This window comes from Penaeus japonicus, unplaced genomic scaffold (genome assembly GCF_977035675.1).
Source record: "Penaeus japonicus unplaced genomic scaffold, GWHDUDI00000001_assembly GWHDUDI00000018, whole genome shotgun sequence".
NCBI classification, from domain to species: Eukaryota; Metazoa; Arthropoda; class Malacostraca; order Decapoda; family Penaeidae; genus Penaeus; species Penaeus japonicus.
The window spans coordinates 11028969-11046468 of NW_028234420.1; the positions used below are offsets into that span (position 1 = coordinate 11028969).

At 45.8% G+C, this 17500-nt stretch overlaps 1 protein-coding gene across 5 annotated transcripts in view; it reads right to left on the reverse strand.

The window, feature by feature from the left end:
- sif (guanine nucleotide exchange factor still life) overlaps nt 1-17500 on the reverse strand; it is a 103014-nt gene that overhangs the window by 15142 nt on the left and 70372 nt on the right. For all 5 annotated transcript variants that reach the window (XR_015191837.1, XM_086546568.1, XM_086546567.1 and 2 more), the window contains exons 10-12: nt 15896-16090; nt 14579-14687; nt 476-655 (exon numbers count right to left, since the gene is read on the reverse strand). Coding sequence is in view for 4 of the 5 variants with exons in the window: in XM_086546568.1 (XP_086402694.1) it covers nt 476-655; nt 14579-14687; nt 15896-16090 (484 nt within the window). In the remaining variant the exon portion in view is untranslated. The remainder of the gene's footprint in view (nt 1-475; nt 656-14578; nt 14688-15895; nt 16091-17500) is intronic.

Sequence of the window (17500 nt, forward strand, 5' to 3'; positions counted from 1 at the left end):
ATACACACACACACAGACACACAAAAGACACGGATCTAATGTACTGTATAAAATTTCTGCCATCAAACGCACACGCAAACATGTATGAACAAGAACACAGACACACAGAGATGCATCAACACGAACCAACGCTACCAGCAACGAACATACAAACACAGGTTCACATTTACACAATGAGACACGCACACACAAAGCACTAAACATAATGTGCTTAATCATATTTATTGGTAATGACATCCAATACCATGCAAGGTATGACCTCTTCATGGAAATTTCGTTAAAAGCAGCAATGTAACGGCACTAAAAAGGCACTAGGGGATGCCCAAGCAAAGCTTTAATTGCATTTTTTTGTGAGAAGACTTTACTGAAAATCCTTGACTCTCCTTCCAGAGACCCCACGTAACCCCTGGCAGCACTGAGCAGATGCTGGCAGTGACCGCCCCTGTGGTAGAGAGAGGTGAGCGCGCCTACATACCCACGAGGTGTCTGTGTTCGTCCGAGCCGGGAGTGGTGAGGGCTTTCAACTGCTGCAGGAGCAACGGGTACTTGAGAATCCGCTGAATGGGCTTGATCAGGTAGGACTCTAAGGTCGCCGAGTGCTGCTGGCGCGGGTTGCGGGACGCTAGGAACTCCTGCAAGGCCTGGTTGCCTTCACCTGCGGAAGAAACAAGGAAAATTTGTACTTGACGTCAGAGAAAAAAAATCTTGCAATTTCATGTTTTGCACGGCAAAATATGAAGTGATAAAACACACACACTCAATAAAGTAAGTTGAATAATATGAGAATAATTTCAAAATCCTCCTGGATTTTATCTTCAGGGAGAGAAAAAGAGAAAGAGGGAGGGAGGGGAGGGAGAGAATTTGCGTATGGTGTTATTTGTCGGTTACTATGTCTCTGTGATACACACTGATAACTTAAAAATTACAGATAAAGATACCCAAAGAGAGGCTCCAGTTACAATTTCACCAATACCTCACTCCCCTTCCCAACACCCTATATCAACCTACACATCATCCCCGAGCGCCCAATTATCACCCATTAGCATAGCAGCGGCTACCTGAACTCAACGGACACTGTTAGCTACACATCGATAACTCATAATCCACTTTTCCAGCATCCGGCAATTAGCAGGTACAGAGGACAGGTAACCGGCTAAGTGATTATCTCCAAGGGGTGGGTAGCATCACCCCCTCCCCCCCATCCCTACCACAGCCGTGTCTACCCGATGACCTAAATAGATTTATATTGACGATACAGATTAAGTTCAATGGAGAAAGAAAAAAGGAGGGAGGGGTATCAAGTAAAAATGAAAAGGAAGATGTGAGGCAGAGAGAGAGAGAGAGAGAGAGAGAGAGAGAGAGAGAGAGAGAGAGAGAGAGAGAGAGAGAGAGAGAGAGAGAGAGAGAGAGAGAGAGAGAGAGAGAGAGAGAGAGAGGAGAGAGAGAGAGAGAGAGAGAGGGGGAGAGAGAGAGAAGAGAAGGAGAGAGAGAAAAGGAGAGGAGGAGGAGAGAGAGGAGGAAGAGGAGGGAGAGAGAGAGAGAGAGAGAGAGAGAGAGAGAGAGAGAGAGAGAGAGAGAGAGAGAGAGAGAGAGAGAGAGAGAGAGAGAGAGAGAGAGAGAGAAAGGAGGAGGAGGAGGAGAGAGAGAAAGAGAGAGAAAGGAGGAGGAGGAGGAGGAGAGAGAGAGAAAGAGAGAACTGCTTAAATATGCACATACTTTCGGCCATACTAACACGCGACAGAACAACGTGGATATGATATTGTCTTTAGCATGACATGTATCTTTCTTACACTTATCGAATCGACTGTTATTAAAGTGCTTCCGGCTTCTGTTCAAAGTTAAATTTCAGTCCCCGGTATATTTTCGTAAATCTTTATATGAACCAAAGAAAACTACAAATACATCCTGTAAGAAGCAAATAAACCAATAAGCTCTAAATCCCAATGTGTTGATGATGATGATGGTGATGCTAACCTCAAGAAATAAATATACCCGAGTTATTGTTATCACCATCTTTCCTTCCTTAAAAGTGTTCGTGTCATTGTTTTGCAAAAGAAAAAAAAGGAACATAATGCGGCCCAAATGACAACCGTCACGGGTGAGATTAGTCATATTATGTGTATTTAATTTTTTCTTCACTTTTTCTATCTTAAGTGCTTTTCGTCATCATCAAAACCGCACTCCACGTAACGCTTCGACGCCGACCGTAAATTTGTTCGAAGCCCTAAGTATACACACCCATAATATAAATCGGTTTTATTTTATTATTTCTGGCTCACGTTGAAGTGCTTGCATTCGTATATCCTAGTATGTTGTCGTCACGGAGGGTATCCCCCCTCCCCCCCCATTCTCCTTCTCTTCAGGACTCCCCGATTCCAACTTTCCCCTCGTCCTGGTCGCATTGGAGTTGAGGCTTGTTCAAGGTTTTTGAGACCCGTCGAATGCGCTCCCGTTTGCAAGATGGAATAATTGAAACTCGATCGAACTGGCGAGAGAGCAGTAGCGCGTGACTAAAGGGCGAAGAGGCGTGCATTTTCTTTTCTGTTTTATGAACGCGTGACCATGACTGCATGTGTATGTGTATAAAAACACTTGACCTTCAAAGGTCTCCAAGCAATAAAAAAGTAAAGAAAAATGATAAAAAAAAGTTCGTCTTCCGAGATTTGGGAGATTCCCTCTGAGCCTGACCTTGAAACGTCGTGGGATGGCAGCAAATAATAAATGCAGTGGCTTAAATGTCAAGCGCCGCGGCTATAAAAAGCAAGAATGCGTTTCTTGCCTGCGAACTTCACGGCGAGGCGAATATTTACAAAGACAACCTGCAAAATCTGAGCTAAAATCCTTTAATACTTTAGACAGAACATCCCAAGCACATTTCCGGGAAGCTGCACTCCGCCCCATTCGTGCAATGCTCGCAATTTCTGCCGAATGAAACGACGACAAGTAATGAAGATCTTTCTTACATCGACGGCTAATGACAGGGGCAAGCGCTCACAGTCTGGAACGAGTACTCTTCCTTTACTCAATATTTCGCTACGAACGTATGTTACAAACTATGGAAGCTTACCACATGGCATGCTTTTAAGCGCTAAAATATCAGTGAATATATGAGGAAAATAACATAACCGAAAATATATTTACATTTCCTGTGCTCAAATTAGATAGAACTGGACCTGACGCCCATGCTTACATAAATTTCCCACAACTACTATTCTGTTCCTTGCACGTTCTCACGTGGCTGTCCTACACCCACCCACCCACACCCACACCAACATATACGCACCTACACTCTCATTCTAACAAAAAGGACTATTAACAGTGAATCCGAACTACTGGAAACACCTAAACGACCGGAGCAAAACAACGAGGGGCCCGTAATGACTGGGCGACGCACGACTTCCGCAACGCAACTCCATCCCGTCGTTTACGGAGGGACATTCTGCTCTCCCCAAGGACATGGATTTCCTTCGGCGTCATTATGAAAAGAGCCCTTCGTATCCACTTGATTTTTTTCGCACCTGTCAATAGCTCGAACATGGCGAAATAATTATTTATTTCTCACATAAAGGTTGAAATATAATTTGAAGTCCTCTATCGGTATGCGGTGTGTGTGTGTGTGTGTGTGTGTGTGTGTGTGTGTGTGTGTGTGTGTGTGTGTGTGTGTGTGTGTGTGTGTGTGTGTGTGTGTGTGTGTGTGTGTGTGTGTGTGTGTGTGTGTGTGTGTGTGTGAGTGATAGATAGATAGAAAGAGAGAAAGAGAGAAAGAGAGAGAAAGAGAGAAAGAGAGATGTTTATGCACTTGTGTTTACATATGTTTACAATTCTAATTCATATAAAAGTGTGCGCGTCCCCGTGGGTATTACCAAACGTCTCGTAGGCGTGGCTGGCACACTGCCCTCCCACCCTTCGCGCACGGACTATCGCCTCACGTTCTTGCTGGTCATGTTCACCATCGCACTTCTGTCTCGCCTTTCCATCTCTTGCTTCACAGCTTTCCGGTAATTTGCATCCGTATGCTATCCCTCCCAAACCCCCGGCATTCCTTCGCCTAGCCCCAGGTCCCTCATGCCACTCAAGAGCCAGCAAAGCATTAAGTATTTAACTTCATGAATATACAATAATCACCGAACTTCCTTTCTAGGATCTCCATCAACGTTACCCAATCATATCCGAAGTGTACATCTTTTTGAGCTGAACTCGGTATGGAAGTTTACTTTTTCTTCTTTCTCCCTTTTCGTACGCTATTGATACCTGTACGTACTTTTATTGCAAGCAATCTATCCCCTTTCTCCTTTATCATCGACATTCCTCGTTTCTCCTTCCTTGTTACAGCCTCCCACATAAGGCCGTCATCCCTTTTACATTCTCTCCGCTGCTTGCCCTTCCGTCCCCTTTCTGGCCGGCCCTTCGACCTACCCCCCAACCCCCCTTTCTCTTTCTCCTCCGCTTCTCCTTCGCTTCACTTCATCCACCTTCTCCCCCACTAACGCATGCCTTCCTTGTTACAGAGGGATATCGGGTGTAGCAAAATATTAAAAAAAAAGGTTTTAAGTGTTGGTGTGTCAAAGTCGACCTTGACTTGGTCACGCTCCGTGATAACACGCCCCCTCCCACTTCCCCCACCCATGACCACTTGTTCGGTCCACTGTCAGCAATGTGCGTTGCGTTGCTGACTTCCTACAACGAGCTTAGGACGCAAAACAAGCGGCGAAGCGTACTACGAGCCAGGGATACCTACAAACCATGCTCTTCCGTGTGCCAGTTGCAGAGGCGTTCATTTTCCGACGAAATAAAAATATGAACGCTGCATTTCTCTCGTCAGTGTATAATTTTTCTATATATATCAACATTTACAGTGACCATATGCAACTGCTCATACACATCTACTAACAGGTGTTTTCTTACATAATGGTCGTGTGTGCACGCCTCACCTCCCTCGCCAAAAGGCTTTCAGTTCCGCAAATATCAACGCGTCTAAACCGCCGAGTGTTTATCCGCGTGTTGCAAGACCTTGCTTGATTACCTTGATGCGCCTTTTGTTTACTTGTCTCCACGTGTGATCACCCGCGTACACGAATTTCACCACACGCGCTGCTAACCAACGAAAACATGAGCTGACCACATCGGCTCGTCACATCTTATGTCTTTCATCACACATCCTCTCACAAGATTCATCTCCAATTCAAACAACGCGCTTTCTTCATAAATAACATTGACGGAACGAGTAAGAAAATATCCAAGATAGACCCGAAAGAAAGAAATTACGATGAATAAAAGAAGCATAGATAATAGGAGGGATTGCGCGAGTGAGGAGTGACGCATGAGGATGCAGGATGCCCCAGACAGGTTTCCCTCTAAAATGGAACAATGAGAGTCCACCTTCGGATCTAAGTCGTATCACTTTTATTTTGCATTTTGATTTGATTTCTACAGATAATTCAAGGAACTTCGATCAAAATTAAGGAGTAAGCGCGCATAAACAATAAGTCTCTATATGACTGAATAAATAAGTAAAACCCAGTACATATACATCTAACGCCGCACACACGAAAGGTTCAATAATTCCCTTGAAGCAATAAAGAGGCCGGTACCCCCGCACCGCGCACGAAACCCAAGAACCGCTTTCAAGAATGAAGTAGGCATGTCCCAACACCAGTCCTGTCGGCGGCCACATCGTTCTCCGGACTCGCCTGCCCTGACCCTCGCCCTCGCCCTCGCCGCGGCTCTTTGTTTCTCAAATCTCTATTATCTTCTCTCCCTAAGAGATCCTTTCTTCTTAGATGTATATTTCTCATTGTAAATGTACTGATAAAAAAAAAATATATATATATTTATTGTTGTCTTTTTCTTATCTCGTCGCTTATCTCTACTCCTTCTGGCTGTTGCTTTAGCTGCGGCATGTCTGAAGTGGCTCATCTGCTGACTGCTTTCACTTTCGATTCTCTGTATCTGACCTTATTTCTACGATCACCGTAAGTACTACAGTTTTCATCCTCAATTTATTTCTTCTAACATCTAGGTGACTAAGAGAATGGTGTACTACGACAGTGTGGACGCGAGCTCCAAGAAGAAACGGGAGAGGGCGAAGTGGAGTGAGAGGTATAGGAATGCAAGGGTGACTTTGTCCTCCGAGCGTAGAGGACAATTTCCCGAGTCTCATTCCCAGCGCCATCTGTCATCACGGCAGCGAGGTATCTGCTGTCGCCGAGCTCATGCAAGATCCCGCCAGGGTCGCCAGCGGGACGAAACAAGGGGGAAGGGACGCCTGCGGATAGGCGTTGCGTGGCTTTCCCAGCTCTACACGAAGGCCTGGCAGAGGGTCACAGGATGGCCGGCCTGCTCCCTGATTGCCGTTAGGAGCAGCGTCCTCCGGGAGGGAAGGGAATGCAGCCTTGTCTCTCCCTCCGTCGCGGGGCGGTATTAGCAACGCTTGTTTGCACCTGGGGACTGTAACTCCCTACCTGAGGTTCCCGGGAAAGCGAGGACCATCTCGACACTCCGTTACCTGCCCTCTAATGATCACTGATGCACACCAGCGGCGTTTAACCATCGAAACGGTTTCACTCCTCGGCTTAAAACCACTCCACTTCAAGGAGATCTTACTGCAAAAAATATCAAGTACGACTGCCAATACCACTGCATTAAAAATCAATAAAAATACATGCAGCGGCAACAGTTTCTCGCAAAATGCCATCCTCGCACAGACGGTGGTACTGAAACTAAGCTCTACAACACAGAACTTGCCGGGCGTTAACAAGGGGAAATATGGGAATGGGAAAGGAGTTGAGGGGCAGCCACCCTTGAAAAATGGATTGGGAAGGGTGGGGAAGTAGTGACGATACCTCCCTGTAGAGGGGCGAAGGGGAGGAGGGGAGGAGTGGCAGCCACCATAGAAAGATGGGAGGGGAAAGGGAAAGGGTGACAACTACCCTAAGGGAGGGTGGAAGGGGGACACTATTGCAAAACACGCGTCGACGGCGCCGGACAAGGATACAGCCGAACCTCCGAACAATAAATCATACCCCCATAATCATCTTTGCTAAAGCTGCGCACATAAATCAAACACTTCTCGTACATCCCCGATAACTCTCGGGTAGACTGAGGGTCGAGGGATGGAGAAGGAGTAGGGAAAAGAAGAAAAGGAGGAGGGAGGAGAACAAACAAGGTGAGGAGGAAGAGAGGAAAAGCAGAAATAAGAGAGAAATAGAAGGGAAGGAGTGTGGGAGCGAGGACCGGGCCTGGGGATCTCCCACAGCGACGCGGTGTATGCTGTGGTAGGTTCGGGTCGCGCAGATATATTACAAGTGTTTCTGCCCAAATACGAAATATAAAAAACGGCGCAGTAGGGTGACGCCTTTCTAAAAAAGGGTTAACTGTTCATGCAAATTAGAGAAGGACACCGAGGCAAAAATAATCCTGCTTCCTTAAGATAATCTCATCATAGCGATCACCGCTAATCTCTGCAACGTACAATCAGCATTAACACACCATTGATCTTACTAAGAAATTTATGAATGGATGGATTAGATCTGCCGATGCAAGAATTGCAAGGATGAAAACATAAAAGTCACTACAATGTCTGTGTTGCACATGAAGCTTAGATTGAGAAAGACTTACAAGGGAGAGTGACAATAAAAATGTATATTAAAGGGAGTAAGAGCGAGGAAAAAAGTGTGCATGGAAGTGTATGTGTGTGTGTGTGTGTGTGTGTGTGTGTGTGTGTGTGTGTGTGTGTGTGTGTGTGTGTGTGTGTGTGTGTGTGTGTGTGTGTGTGTGTGTGTGTGTGTGTGTGTGCGTGTGCGTGCGTGCGTGCGTGCGTGTGTGTGTGTGTGTGTGTGTATATATGTGTGTGTGTGTGTGTGTGTGTGTGTGTGTGTGTGTGTGTGTGTGTGTGTGTGTGTGTGTGTGTGTGTGTGTGTGTCTATATTTATATATGTGTGTGCAGGAGAGTGAGGAAGTTTGAGTATATACATGAGTACCAACGCGTGCTTATCGGTTGTACTAGAGAGAAGCCCAAGAATAAATAATCCTCGAGTGAAGAGGTTTAGCGTGAGTAAAATCAGTATTCCCACCGGCGCGCTACGAAGAGTGTTAGGCAGACGGACTTAAAAAGGGGTAAATGCCCTACAGTGGGGCATCTCGGCTCCCGTCAGCTGCTGTCCCCCCTCCCATCCCTCCTCTAGCTCCTCCCATCATCTAATCGGCCATCGACGCCCATCACCTCTCACGCCCTCACCGAAGCCTAATCACGCCTCTTCATCACCTCCTTCCCACCTGTCTCTCGCTGTCACCACTGTCTCCCTTCTCCTGCGAGCGTCTGCCGTTCGCTCTCCGTTGAAATGCTTTCTTCATTTTTTTCTTTCTTTCTTTTTCTTTCTCTTCGCTCCACCTCTCTCCCTCTCTTTTATATTTTCTCTCTCTTTTTCTCTCTTTCATATTCTCTCTCTGTCTCTGTCTCTCTCTTTGTCTCTGTCTCTCTCTCGCTCGCTCGCTCGCTCGCTCGCTCTCTCTCTCTCTCTCTCTCTCTCTCTCTCTCTCTCTCTCTCTCTCTCTCTCTCTCTCTCTCTCTCTCTCTCTCTCTCTCCCACTTTCGCGTCGATTGGCTTATCGCGGCGATATAAGCCATTATCTTATCACAATGAAGACCCCATTGTTGCCATTGAAGTACTATGATGACTACTCATTCATCTTCAACAAAAAGGCCCCATCATCGTTAAATCATCCTCACGCCATTCACTGACCTCGCAAAGAAAACGGGAAAAAACGAAAGAAAATGAAAAAGAAAAAGAAAAAAAATCAAATTACCATCGCTCTGGAGCTTAGTGTTATCGTCGGCGCTTAATGTTTTTTTGTTCGTTTGTCAGCTGGTTTTACGTCAAAGTTACGGACGGATTGTGATGGGGACCAATTGATTCGATTTTGGTGGGGATCCGGATCGGCAGTTAGATCTAGGATGAGTGTGAAGGATTCGTCAGTGAAGTGAACCGTTATGGAAAATGGATCTACCAGTAGTTTGAATATTCCCTTTCTCTTGGAAAATGTGTGGGGTTCTATCTTTCATCGCCTTGACTTTACACACACGTGGTATAAACAGATACCAATGCGACAGGCTGAGGTCTGCTCTCTCTCTCTCTCTCTCTCTCTCTCTCTCTCTCTCTCTCTCTATTTATCTCTCTCTCTCTATTTATCTCTCTCTCTCTCTCTCTCTCTCTCTCTCTAATCAAAATCTTATCAACAGAAACCGGGTTGCATTGCTGCTGCATCTCCCGCCGACGGACGCCAAATGATACGCGATGAAAGCCTCGTTAGGAACCAACGCCGAGGCAAACACCGTGATCGGCAGTGACTGCGGCGTCAACGGATATGCAAATCACTCTACTCGATAATGGCTTCGCAATTAATTTCCGAGCTTCCGAGCCTGTTCCTTAAATTGAAGTCGTTAGACGCCCTCCCTCCGTCGTTATTCCTAAAGCGAGCCATCGGGATGGCCATTTTTAGGGCAACTGAATTCACAAGACGAAAAAAAATAGATCCATGCAAGAAATCATGTTGCTGCGTCAGCCGTATTCTCGCAGTTTTATCAATGTATGCAAAATGCCTTGAATTGCAAAAGAGAGAAAATCCAGCAAACTTTTCCTTTTCTTCACCACCAAGTCCAAACAAATCGCGCGAATACGACGTTGAATAAGTCGCAAGACTGAATTTCCATTTTACGACACCGCCATCAATGAAAAATATCAAACTCCGTGGGAAACTTTACAAACTATATGTGTCAAAAATAAAGCTATTGTCACACATGCGATTTGATATTAAGTATGTGCATTAGGTTTATCGGAATTACTACAAAATCTTATTCGGAGTTTTGCATAACCCAGAATTTACAGTCATGGTGAAACAACATCACCTGTAAAATAGACTTTCATATGAAATTCACCATCTCTTTATTTTATTTTTTATTTTTTTATAGTAATATAGATATGCATGTTATAAATAAAAACAACTAAATACCACGTACAGAAATAGTACAGCGATCATTCGACCTTTTTCTTTTGTACATCACTGTAACATTGCTCTCATTACAAAGAGGAATCGCGTGGAGCCCAGCGCACCGTTAGACCGCTATCCATACGTTATGGGAAATGCCTCACTGATAGCACGCGCCGTCTGGACCGGAAGTCGCAGGCCCATCGCGCACCCCGACGTCATACCTTGATAACGTCGGTAAATCAATATCGGAGGACGATAACTCTCGCCGACACGTTGTCATCTCAAGGGACTGTGTGGTCGCGTCCAGCACCTGCCGCCGCGCACTTAATTACGAACTCATGAGCGAAGCGGCCTTGGCGGCAGCGCTGCGTGAGGACGGCAACGGCGGGTCTTTGCGATTGTCATGGTTCGGGCTTGAGCATTCCCACCCGTGTGCGCCCTCCCTTCACCGCTCATCTATCTCTTCTGTGAAAATTTGTCTCTTCTCTTCTCTTCTCCTCTCCCTCTCTCTCTATCTCTTCTTCTCTGCCTCTATCTCTTCTTCTCTCCCTCTATCTCTACTTCTCTCCCTCTATCTCTTCTCCTCTCCCTCTATCTCTTCTCATCTCCCTCTATCTCTTCCCCACTTCCTCTCTTCTCGCTCCCGGTAAGCCGTCACGTATTTGGAGGTAAATAAAAATCTACCGGATTGCTCAACGCTCGTTAAAGAGCATTAGCAATAGTTTCCCATCACGCGTGTGATTGTTTACCCTTGAGGAACACACGCAAGAAACAGAGGGAAGGAATGGGGGAGGGGGTACGGAAGGGGGAGGAGGGGGTACGGAAGGGGGAGGAGGGGGTACAGACGGGGGATAAGGGGGAAGGCAATGGACGGGAGAAGAGAAGAGAAGAGAAGAGAAGAGAAGGGAAGGCGGGAAAGTGGGGGAAGGGAAGGGAAGAGAGGCGGGAGATGGGGGAGGGGGGGGGGAAAGGGAAAAGGGATTGAGGATAAGAAAAAGGAAAGGGAAGGGTGGCATGACAGGGAAGTAAGGGAGCACATGAGTAAGGACATTCCCCTTTCCAGTCTGAAAGACAAAAAAACTCCCGCAAAACAACGCAAGAAGAAAGTACACTGGAAGGGTTATTTGCATCTTCCTTCTCCTTCTCTACCTTATTTGGTCAAGAGCCAACAGCCTTTGTCACTGGCCGAGGGAGAGAGGGGATGGAGAACTGATCGGGAGGAGAGAGGAGGAGCAAGGAGGGGGGAGGGAGGGATACGAAGAGGCAAGGAGGAGAGACGGGAGGGATGGGAGAGGAAAAATAAGAAACAGACAAGGAGAGAGAGAGAGGGGAGGGGAGGAGGAGCAAAGAACGGGAGGAGAGGAGGTGCAAGACACAGGAGGAGAGGAGGGAGGAGGGATGGAAGGGGGAGGGAGAGGGGAGAGAGAGAGAGATGGACAAGAAGGAGGGAGAGGAGGAGGGATGGAGGGGGGAGGGAGAGGGGAGAGAGAGAGAGAGGGGAGGAACGATGGAGGGAGAGGAGGAACGATGGAAGGAGGATAGGAAGGAAGGAAGGGGAGGAGGAAGGAGGGCGGAGGATAGGAAGGAGGGGGAGGAGGAAGGTTTGGGGGGGAGGGGGAGCAAGGGTGACTTCTCTGATAATTAGCTTCGGAGACTCGTTACCGTCCCTCCGCCCCCTCATAAACTCGCTCCCGCCAATACTCATCAGCCCCATTACCTCATTAGCTGATAGCAATCTCACCTCCTCGTGTCAAAAATAAGAAAAAGAAAAAGAAAAAAGGGGGGAATAATAAATGGACTTATTCACACTGCGAGTGCTCCAAGTGTCCTACGGCGAACGCGGCAATGTCCCCGTGTCCTGGTCGCGGTCAACGTAACCCAGCGGACGGCCATCTGGTGTCCTAATGAGAGTCACAGGATGTTCGGCCTTGTTTCCGCACTGTCCCAGGATGTAGGGCCTCCTCGGTGCCAATCACGCGTGTCACCGCCAGTAATACTAAACACAACCCTCTTTACCCTCACTTCCTCACACCACCTTGGGTATACTCATCATCTCCCTTCCATCTCACAACGTAGATGGGTTCTGAACACCTAAAATAATATTAATATTAGATTAAAAAAAAGTTTGACACATTCTCTACGAAGCCGAGTCAGTCGTTTATAATTGTCGGGTAAACCACGTACAATTAGCGTTTGTAATACTCTGGACTTGAAACCTGCATAGCCATGCATATTGCGCACATACCCTAAGGGTGTATTTGTTGCGTTAAAGAGAAAGTGAGGAGGAACAGGTGCAGGACGAAGAAGTGGATGAGGAGGAGTAGGAAGTAAGTAGTAGAGAGGGAGGAGAGGAAAGTAAAGAGAGATATGATAAAATAAGAAAGAAAGTAAATACACAAATTTACACATAATGCGAAAAGTAGGTGGCAATTCTACCCCTTCAACACCCTAGCGCCACCAATCATAATCGGGTCATGGCATTCTAGCTTCCATGAGTGAGAAAGAGTAGGTTAAGACAATCGTGAGGAAGGACAAGATCCGGCCATTTACATCCCAGAGGAAGACTCGCCCTTCCTGTCCTATTCACCCTATCAAAAACTTCGATTTATCTTTACAATAACTGACAACAAGCTTCTCCGGTCTCTCTCTGTCGAGTTGAAAGACCATGACTCATGAGAAGTGTATACCTTACCATCTCCATCCAAGTTACAATTATATCCGCGCCCTAAAACTACTATCATTTCCATTCAGACAACATTCTCCTAAAGCTATTTCGTGGAAGCGGTTCTCCTTTGTATGGCAAAAAATGTTGGGCGCCCTGGAGTCCCCAAGAGGAGCCCTTTCTCCATCGAGTTTCCTTCTGCTGTTGTGCCTCCTGCAGGAGGAGGCTCGGTCAGCGGTCGGGGCGGTCAATATCAAACACCTGCAGCCCCAAAAAATGCCCTCTGGTTGATAAGGTTATCAAGATAAGCCCCATTGTTTTCTGCATACGCATAATCTCGACGAAATATCCTGACTGGCACGCAGTCAAAGACGTCACCCGCCCCTCTCATGCACAACAAACAGGCGCTCTTTTGTTTGACAAACCCATGAATCGTTTCGCAATGTGACTGATGAGTGTAATAATGGCTAAGGTTGTCCGCGCCGTGACGGGGAAGGTTCATTGATGGAGCCTTCGTTGTGTGGCAACGTTGACGCCCCGTTCTTAAGAAGTGACTTTCTCGCCTCATTTCAACAAGGCGTTTGCGAAATTCAATCGATTCTTTTCATATGATGATTCTAATTAGACCCCTATGGAAATTACCCGACTAAATACGCACGAATAGGGACTCGTTTAGAAATAAAATGAAGGAAGTAAAGTCAAGATCAGTAAGCAAAACACACGCACCCTCCCGTCCCGTGCCGAAAGGCGGAGTGCGTGCCAACGTAAATGCCCTTCCTTAGGTAACCTACAACCTAAATAAATATAAAACACGGGTACACGGCTTTGGTGTTGCCGCCCACCGACTCCACGAAGTACCGCCAGGGCGGCCATGAACAGCCTTGGAGAAATGAAGGAGACTCGGCACGCCCATAGGTAGGGGCGTTTTTGCATCAGAAATATGAGGTACATATATATATATATATATATATATATATATATATATATATATATATATATATATGTGTGTGTGTGTGTGTGTGTGTGTGTGTGTGTGTGTGTGTGCGTGTGTGTGTGTGTGTGTGTGTGTGTGTGTGTGTGTGTGTGTGTGTGTGTGTGTGTGTGTGTGTGTGTGTGTGTGTGTGTGTGTGTGTGTGTGTGTGTGTGTGTGTGTGTGTGTGTGTGTGTGTGTGTGTGTGTGTGTACTAAAGTGTGTGTGAGTGTGAGCGTGAGTGAGTGTGTGTGAGTGACTAAGTATGTGTGTGTGTGTGTGTGTGTGTGTCTCAGTGTGTGTGAGAGACAGTAAGTGTGTGAAAGAGAAAGATAACTATGCACATCACACGAGTCGCTGCGATCACCCAAACGTAAGAGTTCAATCGCATTAAAACCACGCCCCAAAAATCAAGTCATAACTTCTCCAAGGTCAAACGTCGAATTCAACAACCCTTCATTCCTTTGAACATCGCCTTCAATATCGCTTTTAGTCACGAGTAAGTTCCTTTGACAGATTAAGATCATCCATATCTAATACATAAATCAAAGTAAAGACTAAAATAAAAAAAGTGTGTGTGAGAGAGAGAGAGAGAGAGAGAGAGAGAGAGAGAGAGAGAGAGAGAGAGAGAGAGAGAGAGAGAGAGAGAGAGAGAGAGAGAGAGAGAGAGAGAGAGAGAGAGAGAGAGAGAGAATGAAAGAGTGAGGGAGAATGAAAGAGAGAGAGAGAGAATGAGAGAAAGAAAAAAGGAAAGATAAAAGAATGAAAGAGAGAGAGAGAGAGAGAGAGAGAGAGAGAATGAAAGAGAGATAGAGAGAATGAAAGAGAAATAGAGATTGAGAAAGAGAGAGAGAGAGAGAGAATGAAAGAGAGAGAGAGATAGAAAATGAGAGAGAGGGATAGATAGATAGATAGATAGAGAAACAAGATCAGACAACATCAACCAAAACAGTACTTACTGGGATGTAGGACTTTTTGAGCTTTGGAGTGGGATGCGCAGAAGGAGCTGTACAACTTGAATTGGCTGGCATAGTAGAGGAAAGCGCTGCCGATGGAGAACAGCACGTTCTGTCGGGGGAAGGAAACAGAGAAATGCATTAACGAAGTCGACAAACGAGCGCGCACGGAAAGTTTAATGCGCGTGACAAGTGTAACAGCGTCTGAGACAAAGAGAGGAATGACGCTGCAGTGTACACAGTCACTGTACACGGGCTATACTGTACAGCCCAGTGAGCACACCACAGCTTCACCTCGCTTTGCTCTCCAAAAAACACACAAAAAAACGGATGTGTACTTTCAACAGCTTGTACATCAGTTGTAAAACCACATTCCGTTCTAAGATGCCCTTACAAGATATAAGAAAAAGCTTTGCAAGGATATTCCTCAGATTAAGGCATGAAGCATAAAACGAATAAGATAAATAAATACGTCAGTAAATAAGCTAATATATCATAAACTACATAAAATAAATAAGCAAATATATAAATGCAAAATATCCCTACAAAAGACATCGTGATACGTGTATTGTAGCCTTCAAAAGTCCTTGTGAGAAGATAACAATCATATTGCACGTACGCGAAAAAGTCTCTCCTCCTTAGTCCTCATATTAACATTAACAAGCAAAATATATATTATCAATTTGGATTTCCTGGTGTCATTCTCATGAAAAGTTCCAGAAAAATATATTCGAGAAAAAATCGAGTGCAAAATGTAAAATGGAAATTCTGCCAATTGACGGTTCACACCCTTGATACTGCTCATTTCAAGCGAAGAAACTGCGAGTTATGTCCTATCATATTTGGATATAAAAGTCAGTTACTGTAAAATGAGAATAATTTGAACCGACCCGATGTTCCTTTGCAAACGCCCGCTTTATTTATATAAACAATGACTGTTGCAACTCTTGATATACGAGAGTCATTTTCCTTGTATAAGATTGTTCCTATCTTTTACGTATAAACCAGATGATCTGAAGGCTTAATGCAAAATAACATAAGAGCCTGGACATAAAAGTACCAACTCTCAAAGTCCAAAAGTTACAACGGAACAAAACAAAAGCGTTTCGTCTTCCAGCCATGCAAAGAGTTAGGCTTTTCAGTCATACACATTAAGGTGACGGCTCCTTTTCTCGTGTAAACGCACCGAACAATGTCCAACACGTGGCCGACGGAGTAAGCAAGCACTGGCTCGTGGTTTCGCGAGACAAAGAGCGCACACGACGCGTTCAAACACCGGCGTCAGACCGAAACGCAAACGGCAACAACTCTGTGACTCACTTTAAACTCGTAGGGCTGATCGAACTTGGAGAAGCCGGGCTCCATGTCGAGCGCCTCCTGTAGGGCCTGCAGGAACAGCCTCTGGAAAGCCACGATCTCTCGAATGTTCCCGAAGAGCGCATTGACTTCGGCCGAGCTCAGGAACGATGCGCTCTTCAGGGGCTCCAGGTAATTTTCCAACAGGTTGTTCAAGTGCTGCAACGGGAGAGAAAGTTCGAGTTAGTGATCGTTTATAGTTGTGAATTGGGCATATACCAGAATGCGTATATAAAGGCATACATATTATAATTCTAGACTTACACATAATAATTATATTGACAATAAACAGGAGAGAGACGTCACTCATGTTTTCCTTTCACAACTAGCTAATACTGTTGCTATATATCTAGTGGTCTAGTAATGCTAGTACAGTCATGTATATAGAGATGGATCTATAAACACACATTATAATTCAAGTGATAATGTACAAAAAAGCGACAAAAGTAATGTTCTTTTTTATAGCAGACTAGCCAAGACTGTTGCTTGGAGAAGACCCTGCACAAAACACGACTTCTTCTTTCTTGCAACACAAACATCACGTACTGTGAATGTTCCACTTTTCATAACTGACAATTGTCAGATAAGGAAATGCCTTAGACGTGTTATTTCATCTGAGATACGTGACTCGATTTTACAAGAGATTAGAATAGATAGTCCTCACTGCTATTCGATACACGCATGCTAAAATACTCTCACTTATACACATGTGCATATCAGCAAAGAGACACTTCCATAAGAGAACATAAACACACACGAGGTGTAAACATACACACGACGGAAGTTACACGCACACAATCATTAGGCTAGAGGGCGTCAGGAAGGAATAACACGAGATCGAGAAGGTCGGGGAGAGAGAAAAAGAGAGAAAGAGAGAGAAAGAGAGGGAGCTAGAGCAATGGAGAGGAAGAGAGGAAGGGAGGGAGGGAGGAAGAGAGCAAAAGAGAGAGAGAGAGAGAGAGAGAGAGAGAGAGAGAGAGAGAGAGAGAGAGAGAGAGAGAGAGAGAGAGAGAGAGAGAGAGAGAGAGAGAGGAGAGAGAGAGAGAGAGAGAGAGAGAAGAGAGAGAGAGAGAGAGAGAGAGAGAGAGAGAGAGAGAGAGAGAGAGAGAGAGAGAGAGAGAGAGAGAGAGAGAGAGAGAGAGAGAGAGAGAGAGAGAGAGAGAGAGAGAGAAAGAGAGAGAAAGAGAGAGAAAGAGAGCAAGAGAGGGAGAGAGAGGGAGAGAGAGCGAAAGAGAGCAAGAGAGCAAGAGAGCAAGAGAGCAAGAGAGCAAGAGAGAGAGAGAGAGAGAGAGAGAGAGAGAGAGAGAGAGAGAGAGAGAGAGAGAGAGAGAGAGAGAGAGAGAGAGAGAGAGAGAGAGAGAGAGAGAGAGAGAGAGAGAGAGAGAGAGAGAGAGAGAGAGAGAGAGAGAGAGAGAGAGAACGCTTGCTCGGGGCGCTCGGTGCTCGGCTGGTCTTGACCCCCGATCGAAAATGCAAGTCCCACTCGCTCGCTCGCTCACTCTCGCTTCTTGCCGAGATCCCGCAAGGTTGGCAATCAAGACCATGCCCTCAAGTGCGCATATTTACAAG